This window comes from Salvelinus sp. IW2-2015, linkage group LG13 (genome assembly GCF_002910315.2).
Source record: "Salvelinus sp. IW2-2015 linkage group LG13, ASM291031v2, whole genome shotgun sequence".
Classification (NCBI taxonomy): domain Eukaryota; kingdom Metazoa; phylum Chordata; class Actinopteri; order Salmoniformes; family Salmonidae; genus Salvelinus; species Salvelinus sp. IW2-2015.
This window is the reverse complement of record NC_036853.1, coordinates 35,928,232-35,944,278: the sequence shown is the minus strand read 5'-3', so window position 1 is coordinate 35,944,278 and position 16,047 is coordinate 35,928,232. Positions and strand designations below refer to the sequence as shown.

At 43.6% G+C, this 16,047-nt stretch overlaps 1 protein-coding gene across 4 annotated transcripts in view; it reads right to left on the bottom strand.

Annotated features, from left to right (window-relative positions):
- Window positions 1-16,047, bottom strand: part of pik3r3b (phosphoinositide-3-kinase, regulatory subunit 3b (gamma)) — a 293,043-nt gene that overhangs the window by 21,187 nt on the left and 255,809 nt on the right. For 3 of the 4 annotated variants that reach the window (XM_070446248.1, XM_070446249.1, XM_070446246.1), the window contains one exon: window positions 8,575-8,689. In XM_070446248.1, the coding sequence (XP_070302349.1) occupies window positions 8,575-8,689 (115 nt within the window). Of the gene's footprint in view, window positions 1-8,574; window positions 8,690-15,707; window positions 15,833-16,047 lie in introns of those variants that run through there. The other variant, XM_070446247.1, reaches the window with a different exon arrangement.

Below are 16,047 nucleotides of genomic sequence, written 5' to 3'. Positions count from 1 at the left end.
GTTGTGTGTGTGTGTGTGTGTGTGTGTGTGTGTGTGTGTGTGTGTGTGTGTGTGTGTGTGGTGTGTGTGTGTGTGTGTGGTGTGTGTGTGTGTGGGAACTGGCTGCAGGCAGAGGGCAGTGGCCTGTGTCCCACCTCTCACGCTGAAACCGTCTGGACAATGGAGACATGTTGGGATGGGTTACCTTAAAATGACACACACCACACACACACACAGACAGACAACACACACACACACATACATCCTAATGGCTCCAGTCTGTATCCCAGACAGGCTTTAGGGGCTTTCCTGTCTGTCTGCAGAGCAGATTGCTGCACCCTTCCATCCTCCCTCCGTCTGTCTGTGTCTGTCTGTCTGCCTATCGGTCTGTGTGGTCTGGGCCAGTGTGGGGCAGTAAGCCTCGTCATGCTGAGAAAGCAGCCTCCCACCTCCAGTCAACTGACATCTCCATGGCTGTCTCTTGGATGGCGGGGGTTAACTTCAGCCTGCCGGAGCAGCTGGGGCCCTGGTGTGTGTGTATGTGTGTAAAGGGGGATGTGGGGCAGTGTGTGGAGTTTATTTGACATGACACAGCGCTGCTCGAACACTGCTGCCCAGGCTTAGATGAAAGAGGGGGGGAGGGTTTCATTTACTGCCAAATTCCCTAAACTCTCCTGACTATGCACCCTTGGTAACTTTCGGGTGTGTGTGTGTGTGTGTGTGTGGTGTGGTGTGTGTGTGCTGTGTGTGTGTGTGTGTGTGTGTGTAATGCATTATAAACAGTGCAGCCATTAAGTATTTGAGTAATAAGAGCACGAAACACACTCACAAACTAGCCAGAGAGACACTGACTGACAACTAGTTTGGGCCATGCAAATTAACCTGATTTTCTTAAAAATCATATATACAGTTGAAGTGAGAAGTTTACATACACCTTAGAAATACATTTAAACTCAGTTTTTCACATTCCTGATATTTAATCCTAGTAAAATTCCCTGTCTTAGGTCAGTTAGGATCACCACTTTATTTTAAGAATGTGAAATGACAGAATAATAGTAGAGAGGACAACTGCTTGTTTTTCGCGCGCGTGTGTGTGCAGCTTCAGCCTCAGATGTGCGTCAGCTTTGGCTGGTGGTGGTAAGCTAAGCTGCACTTTACACATGGTGTAGATGAAACAGGGGGTCAAGTAAAGCCAGTCACTAAGCAGGCCTGTAATCTGCTAAAACCTGCCTGGCTGGGAGACTCAGCTCTATAGGCATAGTGTGGTCTGGAGACAGACACACAGACAGACTGCTAGACTGGAGATTTAGGTTCATTTTAAAGGCCCAGTGCTGTCAAAAATGGGATTTACCTRTGCTTCATATATATTTGTGAAMATTATGATAATGCCCTTTTAGTGTGAGAGCTGTTTGAAAAGACCACCTGAAATTTCAGCCTGTTTTGGTGGGATSGAGTTTTGGTCTGCCTGGTGACATCACCAGGTGATACATTAGTTTATACACCAATAAGAAAGAGTTCCAAACCTTTCTGCCAATAACAACTCGTTTTCAGTTTCTCCTCCCCACTCAGACCCCTCCCAGAGAGTACTAGGAAAATTCTTGCTTGGGAAATTGCTCTTTGCTAAGCTATTTTTGTTTCTTCTTGAACATTAAAGTTTTTTACAGTCACAGTAAGGTACTTAATTATTACCCAGAAATGGTTTAATATTGAGATAAAAACAGCTGYATTGGACCTTTCAAAGGTTCTTCCTTCTAACATCCTCTCTACCCCTTGACACCAACCCATACTGTACAGTACATATCCCAGTTAATATAAGACAGCCGAGAGAAAGAGAGAGAGAGAATTGTGAAAAAGCAGCAGCCCTGAAATGAAAGGGACGTCCGTGATCATGAGAGTGACTTGAGTATTGATTTATGTGATCCCATGACTCTACTCAAGGCACCTTCTCGCCAAACAAACTCAGATATGCACTATACCAACACACMAGACAAACAGGAACCTTCGCACACACACCACACCACCCACCCACCTGACGTGCGCTAGTTAGACAAACTTGTTGCTGCCATAGTTGATCTATCATACCATCCGGTAGTGCCCATCTTGACTGCATGCCTGTAAGAGTCTGCTGACTTCCAACAGGCTTCAAACTTCCTTTTAAGAGGCACAGAAAGCAGCAGTTGACTACTCCATCGTCAACACTTTGATTAAATCAGTAGACCTATATCAATTTGAAAATACCATATAAGTATCATTAGCTTTTAAAACAATTCAATCGGTTTTCTTTTATCCTATTTTAGACCAGAGGGAGTCTCTCTCTCCACTAGCCTACCTTTTTGTTCCTGCAGTGAGGAGGATTCACCATCGTCATCAAATGTTTTCATAAYTTATCTGCAGTTAAATCGGCAAAAAGCCTACCAGTATGCAATTGAAGGAGCCAAATGAACAGCTCTCTTACCGATGCAATTTGGTAGGCTTCTGACGAGTCACTCACGTTAACGTCACTGAGGTCCATCAGTAGCCAGCTTAATTAGCCAATTAGCTAGCTAAAGTAGCAAGGATAATTGAGGCTATTTTGAGGCACCCTTGTCTACAACAACTCCATTCATATGAAACAACAGCGTCTCTGTTGGTTGATCACTGTAGCCTAATCCTTCTCATTTAGCCAACTTAATTCCATAATTTTAAGATGAGAAATCTCCCACTTCACTTGCTACACATGGAGCCTAAAACTGTTGTTTTATAAACATGTTTTATGTAATGGTCTATCCTTGTAGGCTATGTAGCAATGCCACATTGATAATAACATTTTAGACAAAGCATTTTTCTTAAAAATGAATGCACTCCTAGTAATTTGGGGCGGCAGGTAGCCTGGTGGTTAGAGCGTTGGGCCAGTAACCAAAAGGTTGCTAAATCGAATCCCTGAGCTGACATGGTACAAACCTGTTGTTCTGACCCTGAACAAGGCAGTTAACCCACTGTTCCTAGGCCGTCATTGTAAATAAGAATTTGTTCTTAACTGACTTGCCTAGTTAAATAAAGGTTAAATAAAATTAAAATAATCGAATACTAAAGTCCGTTCGGATATTTGAATAACCGTACTCCTCGTTATTCTAATTGCCCCCTTCTCTGCTCCTAACAGTGAGAGTTACACATGCCAGATTCAATTGAAACGTAGCCTACCAGTATTCAAACTCGCTTTTATTTATTTCACCTTTATTTAACCAGGTAGGCCAGTTGAGAACAAGTTCTCATTTACAACTGCGACCTGGCGAAGATAAAGCAAAGCAGTGCCTTAAAAACAACAAAGAGTTACACATMAACATTCGTACAGTCAATAACACAATAGAAACATCTATGTACAGTGTGTGCAAATGTAGAAGATTAGGGAGGTAAGGCAATAAATAGGCCATAGAGGCGGAAAAAAATTACAATTTAGCAAGTAGAGATACTGGGGTGCAAAAGAGCAAGAAGATAAATAACAATATGGGGATGAGGTAGTTGRGTGTGCTATTTACAGACTGGCTGAGTACAGGTACATTGATCAGTAAGCTGCTCTGACAGCTGATACTTAAAGTTAGAGAGGGAAATATAAGTCTCCAGCTTCAGGGATTTTTGCAATTCGTTCCAGTCATTGGTAGCAGAGAACTGAAAGGAAAGGTGGCCAAAGGAAGTGTTAGCTTTGGGGATGACCAGTGAAATATACCTGCTGGAGCATGTGCTACGGGTGGGCGTTGCTCTGGTGACCAGTGAGCTGAGATAAGGCGGGGCTTTACCTAGCAAAGACTTATAGATGACCTGGAGCCAGTGGGTTTGGCGACGAATATGTAGCGAGGGCCAGCCAATGAGAGCATACAGGTCGCAGTGGTGGGTAGTATATGGGGCTTTGGTAACAAAACGGATGGCACTGTGATAGACTACATCCAGTTTGCTGAGTAGAGTGTTGGAGGCTATTTTGTAAATTGCCGAAGTCAAGAATCGGTAGGATAGTCAGTTTTACGAGGGTATGTTTGGCAGCATGAGTGAAGAAGGCTTAGTTGCGAAATAGGAAGCCGCTTCTAGATTTAATTTTGGATTGGAGATGCTTAATGTGAGTCTGGAAGGAGAGTTTACAGTCTAACCAGACACCTAGGTATTTGTAGTTGTCTACATACATATAAGTCAGAACCGTCCAGAGTAGTGATGCTAGTCGGGAGGGTGCGTGCAGCAATCGGTTGAAGAGCATGCATTTAGTTTTACGAGCATTTAAAAGCAGTTGGAGGCCACGGAAGGATTGTTATATGGCATTGAAGCTCGTTTGGAGGTTTGTTAACACAGTGTTCAAAGAAGGGCCAGATGTATACAGAATGGTGTCGTCTGCGTAGAGGTGGATCAGAGAATCACCAGAAGCAAGAGCGACATCATTGATATTTACAGAGAAAAGAGTCGGCCTGAGAATTTAACCCTGTGGCACCCCCATAGAGACTGCCAGAGGTCCGGACAACAGGCCCTCCGATTTGACACACTAAACTCTATCTGAGAAGTAGTTGGCGAACCAGGCGAGGCAGTCATTTGAGAAACCACCAATAAGAATGCGGTGATTGACAGAGTCGAAAGCCTTGGCCAGGTCGATGAAGACGGCTGCACAGTACTCTCTTTTATCGATGGCGGTTATGATATCGTTTAGGACCTTGAGCGTGGCTGAGGTGCACCCATGACCAGCTCGGAAACCAGATTGCATACTGGAGAAGGTGCGGTGGGATTCGAAATGGTCGGTGATTTGTTTGTTAACTTGGCTTTTTAAGATTTTAGAAAGGCAAGGCAGGATGGATATAGTTCTATAACAGTTTGGGTCTAGAGTGTCTCCCCCTTTGAAGAGGGGGATGACCGCGGCAGCTTTCCAATCTTTAGGGATCTCAGATGATACGAAAGAGAGGTTGAACAGGCTAGTAATAGCGGTTGCAACAAAGAGAGGGTCCAAATTGTCTAGCCCAGCTGATTTGTAGGGATCCAGATTTTGCAGCTCTTTCAGAACATCAACTGTCTGGATTTGGGTGAAAGAGAAGCAGCAAGTTGCTGCAGGGGGTGCAGAGCTGTTGGCCAGGGTAGGGGTAGCCAGGTGGAGAGCATGGCCAGCCGTTGAAAAATGCTTATTGAAATGATTGATTATAGTAGATTTATCGGTGGTGACAGTGTTTCCTATCCTCAGTGCAGTGGGCAGCTGGGAGGAGGTGCTCTTATTCTTTATGGACTTCACAGTGTCCAAAACTTTTTGGAATTAGTGCTACAGGATGCACATTTCTGTTTGAAAAAGCTAGCTTTAGCTTTCCTAATTGACTGTGCATATTGGTTCCTGACTTCCCTGAAGAGTTSCATAATGCGGGGGCCATTCGATGCTAATGCAGAATGCCACAGGATGTTTTTGTGCTGGTCAAGGGCAGTCAAGTCTGGGGTGAACCAAGGGCTATATCTGTTCTTAGTTCTACATTTTTTGAATGGGGCATGCTTATTTAAGATGGTGAGGAAAGCACTTTTAAAGAGCAACCAGGCATCCTCTACTGACGGGATGAGGTCAATATCCATCCAGGATACCCGGGCCAGGTCGATTAGAAAGAATGCTCGCTGAAGTGTTTTAGGGAGATTTTGACAGTGATGAGAGGTGGTCGTTTGACCGCGGACCCATTACGGACGCAGGCAATGAGGCAGTGATCGCTGAGATCCTGGTTGAAGACAGCAGAGGTGTATTTAGAGGGMAAATTGGTCAGGATGATATCTATGAGGGTGCCCATGGTTACGGATTTAGGGTTGTACCTGCTATGTTCCTTGATAATTTGTGTGAGATTGAGGGCATCTAGCTTAGATTGTAGGACGGCATATTGCATATCCCAGTTAGGTCACCTAACAGTACGAACTCTGAAGATAGATGGGGGGCAATCAATTCACATATGGTGTCCAGGGCACAGCTGGGGACTTAGGGGGGTCTATAACAAGCGGCAACGGTGAGAGACTTGTTTCTGGAAAGGTGGATTTTTAAAAGTTGAAACTCAAAATTGTTTGGGCACAGACCTGGATAGTATGACAGAACTCTGCAGGCTAGCCTGCAGTAGATTGCAWCTTTTGCAGTTCTATCTTGTCGGAAAATGTTGTAGTTTGGGATGGAAATTTCAGTATTTGTGTTGGCCTTACTAAGCCAGGATTCAGACACGGCTAGGACATTAGGGTTGGCGGAGTTTGCTAAAGCAGTGAATAAAAAAAACATGCATGAAACCAAGGCTTTTACAGTTACAGAAGTCAACAAATGAGAGCGCCTGGGGAATGGGAGTGGTGCTGGGCATTTGCACCTCCCATATAATGTGAGGTCATGTGCACGTCTCATATAACGTGGTAATGATGTGTAGAAATCTGCACGGCATCTGTACCCAGTGGCCGCTGCATGCAGAAGTGTGCGCATGGGGCTGGAGAATTTTCAGAGATACAAGTTCATGAAATTAGCTAGTTTGATGTGCACTTCGTTACAGTTCAAATTAAAACATTGAAAAGTAAATCATAATATAAAATCCCCCAGTGTTTTCCACTTGCGTCAGCTGTTGACAATACAGCCGATTACAGACTCATTTTCAGCCGGCGACTTTGTCCACTTAAATTAACTACACTACTTTCCAATTCGCTAGTTCAAAAAAGTCTGCAGAGCCCTTGCCCAATAGGATGACGGATATCCATCTTCTAGCAATCTATTGATAGGAGGACAGGTGCCTGTCATTCACAAAGTGAGAGATAACAGGTAAAACACTGCTGTCTGCCCACCTCTTTGTACCTGGGTGTGTGTGTTGTGTGCGCTGTGGTTGCAGTCAAATTTCTTTACACAGAGAGAGAACATGAATTTGCACCTCCCATATGTGAGTTAATTTGCACGTCTCATATAAKGTGGTAACGACGTGTAGAAATCCACTTAGCCTATTGTTTTCTGGCACATTCATTTATTTTATTTTGCATGCAAGGTCTGACATTAACGATGGCCCGCTGGCCCAGGGACAGTAAAAACACATGGGGCCAGTGGATTCCATCAGTCAGGGCCAGTAACTTTTCAGTGCATTTCAGTTCATTTACCTGCTCTGTCACAGTTTACCATTGAAGACCACACGCATAAATGTCATGCTATTTTGTATTTGAGCAATATGATTGGCCATTCATTCTAGCACCACCACGCTCCCGCGAGTCACAACTTCTCGAGCACAGGAGCAGTACATGAGATGGTGCCTTCACACAGCAAACGCGAGCTGTCCAGAGCAAAAAGAAGCGCCCGTCAATCTACTCGCTGAGCTTATTTATTATTTATTTATCAAACGTTCAATAGAGAACATACTAGCAATATACTTGCTCCTGTTGATGGTCTGCATGAAGAAAGCGACGAAAAGACACTTAGCATTCGTCTTGGCTAGCCTACCGTAGCCATGGCGATGTCTCTTTTTTGTCTTAAAGGGGCAGCGTCCGATTTTTCAAATCTTTTCAAAATGACATACTTTAGAAACAAAAATGAATGCAATTAATACAATGCAGTTCTAAAGAATAGAGTAATGACTTGCATTGCTAAATTATATTACACAGCTTTTTAATACATATCAAAGTAACCAAATATAGCCGAATATAGAGAAAAAGCATGCCAACCTGGCTTGGCATGCCAACCCTGCATGACCCCAAATAATTTAAGAACTACACCATTTCCGGGCCAGWAGAAATTCARTTCGGGCCAGTAGATTTTTGGCCAAATGGCCGAACCGTTTGCATTTTTGATATGAAATCTATCAGGACTAGCCAGAAAGTGGCGTTAAAGTGAGTGACTCGTCAGTAGCCTACCGAATTGCAAGATGAAACGCAAGCGAGAGACCTGTTCATTTGGCTCCCTAATTTGCATACGGGTAGGCTTTTTGCCGATTTAACTGCAGATAAATTATGAAAACGTGTGATGAAGATGGTGAATCCTCCTCACTGCAGGAACAAAAAGGTAGGCTAGTGGAGAGAGAGACTCMCTCTGGTCTAAAATAGRATAAAATAAAACCCTTTGAATGGTTTTAAAAACGAATGATACTTATATGGTATTTTCAAATTGATATAGGTCTACTGATTTAATCAAAGTGTTGACAATGGAGTAGTCAACTGCTGCTTTCTGTGCCTCTTAAAAGGAATTTCGAAGCCTGTTGGAAGTCAGCAGACTCTTACAGGATTCTATAAATGCCCAGTGCAGTCCAGTTTTGTTTTGCCTGTGTTTTATATCATATTGTACAACAGCTGATGAAACTAACACCACACTGTTAAAGTGTGAAACAATTGATACGGGTTATTTCCTGATAGTTGCTCTTTCAAAATACAACGTAGCATTGGAATATACCAGAGGCCACCAAAATAGAGCTTGTTCGGCAAAAAATGTATTAACCAGACCCCCCCCCCCAGCCCAGGGGAGCCTGGCTAGCTACTTTTTCGATTTAGCGGGCTACTCAGTGTGCTTGTGAAAAACGCTGATACCCTGAGCTGTCAGGGCACTTTCATAGGAGGGCAAAAGGGCAGCTGCTCGGGCACTGGTTGAGCCCTATTTGTGCATGTGCCTGGTGTGCGGAGTGCTACCTTGATATGTCTCCCCAGTACCACTCTGCTTCCTGTAGCGAACCCCCAGCCCCCTCCTTCACACCATTGCTGCTGCTYACTGGAGTCATGGGCTTGGCCGGCTTGGGAGGAAGAGCTGCAGAGAGAGAAAAAACAAAGAAGGGAATAAGAGAAAGACAGAGGGTTAATGGCGAAACAACAATAAAAGTATGCTTCGACGTGTATGAGGCGTACTGACATGACAGTGGACCTGAAGCTTGTBGGAAACAGTCTTCCTTTCCTGTCATTCCTCCTTTCTTCACCTCTACTTTTTGCCTGAGTTCATTCCTTCATCCCCCCCCCCCATCCCTCAGGCTTAGATTATGTCACAATCGGCCATACTGGCCATGCTTCTCCTCCCTCCCATTCAGCATTGTGTTAATAATTGACCAAGAAGAGACCTCCCTCCACAGCATTTGGAATCAAGAGATTCTGTCGGAATACTAATTGGATAAGTTGCAGGAAGCAGAGCTGGGCTGGGCTGGCTAGATCCCACTCACCCCAGCTAACAGTAGAGAGAGGTATACATACATACATACATACATACATACATACATACATACATACATACATACATACATACATACATACATACATACATATGACAGACAGGTCGAGGCTGCTAGTAGAGGGACCTTGAGGGTCAGGGAGGGGTGAGATAGGTAGTAGAATGTAGGGGCGAGACATGCCACATGCCAGGTGCAGCAGAGAAAAAAGTGTAATAACTTTGCTAGCTTTCGGGGAAAATAACCCTCACCCCCCCCTCCCTTTGCCTCCTCTAGCCCAACAGCGGCTACAGTGTTCATATGAAAACCCCAAGCCAAGCATAACTAACCTGCCCCTGACCCAGACACCCTACTCAGCACCCACAACCACACACATAGACATAGACACAGACACACGCGAGTATATGTGTATACACGCTTTAGTCAAGATAGTCACTGACTTTAGAGAGTCCCCTTTCAGAGAGCACACACAACAAAGAGCAGTGTGTGTGTGTGTGTGTGTGTGTGTGTGTGTGTGTGTGTGTGTGTGTGTGTGTGTGTGTGTGTGTGTGTGTGTGTGTGCGCGAGCACACGCGTGTGTTTCATCTTTCATTCAGGGGCCTCCACTGGCTCTCTGGCGGGCCTCTAGAATGTTCTGTCCCTCTCTAGAGCATTGAGGGCTGCTCTGGGAACCCACACACACCAGGGAGAGAAGACACGAGGTGACATCATGACAGGCAGTCAGAGTAATCTCATAACTACACTACTAGGGGGTAATCCAACCAGGCAACCAGGCCAGTCAGAGACAGACACCCAATCCCCCAGAGTCATCCCGGACACATTTATTGACATAACCATTTCTCAATGTCCCCCATGATAGTCACATCACTCACTGTCTGTCCCCCATGCTCTACAGTAACAGTTACAGAGAGCCACATGTACTGAGGGTATCACTACTGAATTRACTATGCATGAGGGGTGTCAATAAAGGGAATTAGAAGATGTGACAGACATACAGCATAGGAAAAAGTTCTTAGTAAAAGAGGTTACAGTTGGAGCAGACTGAGTACAATATTTACTTCTCTCCAGCAGTACAGAGCTGGGGGAATATAAAACTGTGTCTGGGACACTAATGAAAACCAGTTCCTTCAGTTGGGTTGGCAGTTGGTCCACGGGGGCACGCACACACACACACATACATACACATACATGCGCACACACGCAGGGTTGGGGAGTAATGGATTACATGTAATTACGTTAGCAGTAAAATGATTGTAATCAGATTACAGATGCTTTAAAAAAAAAAATTAAGGATTACTTAAAAATGCAGAAAGGATGTTTGCGCCAAAAATTATTTGACATTCAAATCAGCATAAAAAAGGCTTCATTTTTTGTTTGTTCCGCCTGAGGGAGTCTGACCACAAATCAAAGACCACTATGATGACACACCAAATGCATTTGATGGATTGCGGGAAAAGAGCAGGAATAGGCTTTTGTAGGCTATAGTCCAAGCTATGTCTTCCAATGGTGCGACTGTTGTCGGCATCCAAAAATGATTCAACTTGAATAAACGCTTGGAGGTAAGGACATTTTACATTTTCATTTTAGTCATTTAGCAGAGGCTCTTTTTTAGTTTGTTTTTTTGTTTAAATGTTTGGAGGACAAAAAATGTACTTTGTTTTTACAGCTTTTCTACRGACAACACTTTTTTTCTACTTTGCAGAGGCTCTTATCCAGAGAAACTTACAGAAATAAGCCTTGTTCAAGGGCACATAGACAGAATTTTCAGCTAGTCAGCTCGGGGATTTGAACCAGCAACGTTCCAGTTACGAGCCCAATACCCTTAACTTCTTGACGCTAGGGGCCAGATTATTATTATTAATTATTATTTTTTTTTTTTTAAATAACGTTCCCAACGTAAACGGACTATTTCTCAAGCCCAGATCGTAGAATATGCATATAATTTACAGATTAGGATAGAAAACACTCCAAAGTTTCCAAAACTGTCAAAATATTGTCTGTGAGTATAACAAAACTAATTCTGCAGGCGAAAACCTGAGGAAATCCAACCCGGAAGTGCTTTTTTTATTTATTTCTGTTGTATTATTTCTATTTATTTTAGTTCTGTTGCCTGCTCCTCTTCCATTTAAAGGCGTATCAACCAGATTCCTTTTCCAATGGCTTCCTCAGGCTGTGACCAGGCTTTAGACATAGTTTCAGGCTTTTATTTTGAAAAATGAGCGAGATTTTTCAAAACCAGTCAGGTGTCCTTTGATTAGTTCCTGCGCGCGAGAGGGGTAGCTCGACATTTTCTTTCTCTCTTTTATTGAATAGGTTACCGTCCGGTTGAAATATTATCGATAATGTATGTTAAAAACAACCAGAGGATTGATTATAAAAAACGTTTGACATGTTTCTACGAACATTACGGATACTTTTTGGAATTTGTCTGCCTTTCAGGAACGGAACGAGGCTGTGGTTTTCTGAACATAACGCGCAACCCAAATGGCAAAAATTACATTTATTGTGTAACTGGGAGTCTCGTGAGTACAAACATCCGAAGATTATCAAAGGTAAGCGATTAATTTTATTGCTTTTCTGACTTTTGTGACCAAGCTAATTTAAGGCTAACTGTTCTAGCATTGACTGATACACTCACAAACGCTTGGATTGCTTTCGCTGTAAAGCATATTTTCAAAATCTGACACGATAGGTGGATTAASAACAAGCTAAGCTGTGTTTTGKTATATTTCACTTGTGATTCCATATTTATAAATATTTTTKGGATTATTTTTGAATTTGGCGCTCTGYAATTCAGTGGTTGTTTAGGAAAATGATCCCGGTAACGGGATCCGTAGCGTCAAGAAGTTAACCACGAGGCTACCTGCTGCACAACAGCAGCGGTGTAGCCTATGGGCGATACAGAAATCACTTTGATGTGAATCACACTGCTGCTCTCTCGTTTAGCTATTTGCGCCTTAYGGGTTGTGGTTGTTGTGGATGGCTGTTCACAAATGTATATGTGTATTTTAAAGAAGCTTACACTGCCTATCAATCATTGTTTTCGTGACCAGGGTGTATTCATTAGGGAAAACGTTTACCGTTTAAGAACCAAAACAGAGCAAATCGAAAGTTTCTATTGGACAAATTCAGGTAGGTCCCACCTCGTTTCGTTCAGTTTGCTTCAGTTTAAGAAACGTCCATTCTGTTGCAAAATGTAATGAATATGCCACCAGTAGACAGCCAGTAAGCTTATAAAATGCGCTCTTGCAACAACTGCATAGTGCGGATCCCAGCCTATGGCGTAAAGGTTTGAGAGAGTTCCTCCCTTCCTCCATACAGTCAACAAGTTTAATTTGAAGAAGAACACGAGTGGGGCTTTTATTGCTCAATCGAATTTGTGCAATGACAAAAAAATGTCCAAACTTGCGCACTTTTGATAGTCTTAAACAGCTGCAAATGATTGAGGTATCAGCGTCAACAACAGAAATAGGAGGCCTATAGCAAACGCAGCATACGGCATACATTTTTCACATGCAAAAATCACTTTTTGGTAGTGCTCAAAGCATTTTTYCCCCAACTCAAAGCAGTGAGCCCAATCGGTCCTCCATGACAACAAAATCATAAACAACAAAGTAGGGTAATTAGTCCTTTGTTTGTTGGTTACGGGCAGGTAAAAAACATTTAGCTAATCTATATTTTCAAGTCTTAAATTAATTGGAATGACTGGAAATCACAGTTTTTTTTAAATGTGAAGAGGTAGCCTAATCGTATTATTATATGTAGTAGAAAGCAATGGGTTAGAAGAAGCCTACATAACCAACCCCATAAAGCAAATGCAACATCCATTTATGGCCAGTTATCTAAACTCTAACATTGATTCATCCTGCAATAGATGTCATTCAATTGGTAATATTCATTTTTGTCTTCTTCTAATGCCTCTTAAGCAGATTGACGTTTATTGGGATGATGAGTCTTGTCCTTGAGGCAGAACTGAGTGATTTACGCCAGATGGGCCAGCTCAAGTCAAAATTAGCTATATTGTAAAAATGTATGAAAACAAAAATGAGCTTTTTGGTCTTAATTTAAGAATACGGTAAGGCATTAGGGTTAGCAGTGTGGTTAAGGTTAGGGTTAAGTTTAAAATCAGATTTTATGACTTTGTGGCTGTGCTAGCTAGTTACCACTCTGCACAGCTGCCTCCAGAACAAGATTCATGACGAAAAACACTAACCTGCACTAATCTAAAAGTAACTGAAAGTAATCCGATTACATTACTGAGTTTGGGAAATCCCAAATAAATGTTACTGATTACAATTGTGGACAGGTAACTAGTAACTGTAACAGATTACATTTGGAAAGTAACCTACCCAGCCATGCGCCACACACACACACACACGCACACGGTGAGCCAGCCAGGCAGCCCAGGAGACAGAGCTCCTCTCCTCTTCCCTGTGGGGTGAGCCATCTCCACCAGTGAGAGAGAGCCAGGGGCGGACCTGCCTGCCTAACTCTCCTCCCCTCCTCCTCCTTTCTTTCCTCTCCCTGTCCACCCTCAAACACTCCATCCAACCTACAATCAAACATTAGCAAGGTGATGCAACAAAAAAAAAAAAAAAACAAACAACTAGACCACACTCAAATATCTCTACTACAAATCTCAATACCAAAAAAAAAATCATCAATAAAATCAAATACATAAATCATAAAAAAATTCTCAAATCATACAATTCATCAAAAAAAAAAAAATAAATACAATACATAAAAAAATCTATCTCCTCACTCTCATCTCTCGCATCTCTCATTCCATCGTGCTCTTCGCTCACTCATCGGTCAAAATCATCTCTCTTCCAAAAAATCTCTCAGACTTCGTGCTCTCTCTTCATCTCCGTCTCTCATCTCTCCTCACTCTCTCTCTTCTCTCCTCCTCTTCGTCCTCTCTCTCTCTCTCTCTTCTCTCTCTCTCTCTCTCTCTCATCCTCTCTCTCTCTTCTCTCTCTCTCTTCTCTCTCTCTCTCTCTCTCTTCTCTCCTCTCTCTCTCCTCTCTCTCTCTCTCTCCCTCTCTCTCTCTCTCTCTCTCTCTCTTCCTCTCTCTTCTCCTCTCCTTCTCTCTCTCTTCTCTCTCTCTTCTCTCTCTCTTCTCTCTCTCTCTTTCTCTCTCTCTCTCTCTCTCTCTCTCTCTCTCTCTCTCTCTCTCTCTCTCTCTCCTCTCTCTCTCTCTCTCTCTCTCTCTCTCTCTCTCTCTCTCTCTTCTCTCCCTCTCTCTCTCCTCTTCTCTCTCTCTCTCTCTCTCTCTCTTCTCTCCTCTTCTCTCTCTCTCTCTCTCTCTCTCTCTTCCAAAGCACCAGGGAAAGAGCCAGGAAGCACAGGAGGAAGAGAGCAGAAATTGGGCCAAGTGAAAATGAAAGCCCTGGCTAGCTAGAACCTCCAGCCCCCTCCCCTTCCTGGACCTGTGTGTGTGTGTGTGTATTCAATCCCCACTTTATCATTAACAGATTCATTTAACATCCGACTGGCTGAAAGATTCTGTCCTGCACCCTTCACCCTCAAGTCGAGCCCCCTCTATGACACACACAACAGCTCGATCAGAGCCAGTTCCAAAGAGCACATTATGGCAGTTGCATAGGACACAGGGTCAGCCTCAGGCACAGTGTGGTTGTATGTGTGTGTGTGTGTGTGTGTGCAGCTGTTTGGTGCAGAAGAAGGAGCATGTTAATAACCGAGTGTGTAGGCGCCAGCAGAGTGGTATGAACACTGCCGCCCCACAGCAACAACCCTTCACACACACTCACACACACACACCCCCACACAACACACCCACAGACACACACACCATCACACATCACACACACACACACACACACACACACACACACACACACACACACACACACACAACATCACACACACCACACACACCTCAGTGAGATGTAGATGACCGTCTGAGGACTTTAAGTAAAACCATAAATAGTCAAATCATAATTGACATAGTAAAAAAGTTAAAATAAAACAAACATCTGAACCAGTGTGCAAAGAAGTTACAGAATAGAAAATTGAATAAAGTAGCAGAAAAAGTACAATCCAATACAAACTTCATTATTTATTTTTTTGGGAGGGTGTAAGCGGAGCAGACACACACACACACACACACACACACACACACACACCACACCACACACACACACACACACACACAACACACACACACACACACACACACCACACACACCTCCCAAGAGGGACAAAGACCCTCAGGATGAAACACACACACACACACAGTGTATAATTCAGTCTGTCTTTTAAGCTGTTCAACACATGTAGTCCTGCAGACTCAGTCCACACGGCCAGCCTGCCAGCCACCAGCCTACCCCGCGGCCCCTCATCCTGTCACACATACATAAGCCCTCATTCAGTCCTTCAGTCGCAGTCGCACTTTGCTTCACACACACACACAACACGGACCCACACACACACACCACCAGACAGAAGCACAAACGCACAAAAGGGACACGGGCCAACTGACAAAGAAAGCAAAGAAAAGGAGGAGGACTGAGGAAAAAAGAAAGAAAAAAAAAAAAAGAAAGAAAGAAAAGAGAAAAAAAGGAAAGAAAGCTTGGTGTGGGTCTTACTGTCTTCCTCTGGTGGGGGTCTGTGTGAGCTGCATTAGTCCTGTCAGCTGTCTGTTCCTTTCCCTTTCTCTGTGTGTCTGTCCGTCAGTCCCTCTCCTCTCTCTCTCTGTTCTATCTCTCTTTCCTCCTCTGTCAGACTGGCGCTGCGAAAACAAGCCCTGATCCTAAAAATCAGACAGCTAGCTAATCTCTGAATGGAGACCTGATTTAAGCCAATAAGAGCACAGCAAAGGGGGGTAGGGGTGGGAGCCCTGGAGAGAGGGGGGGGGGGGGCGCAGCCAGCAGAAGAGAAAGAGAGAGCAAGAGAGACAGAGAGAGAGAGAGAGTTACACCCTCAGAG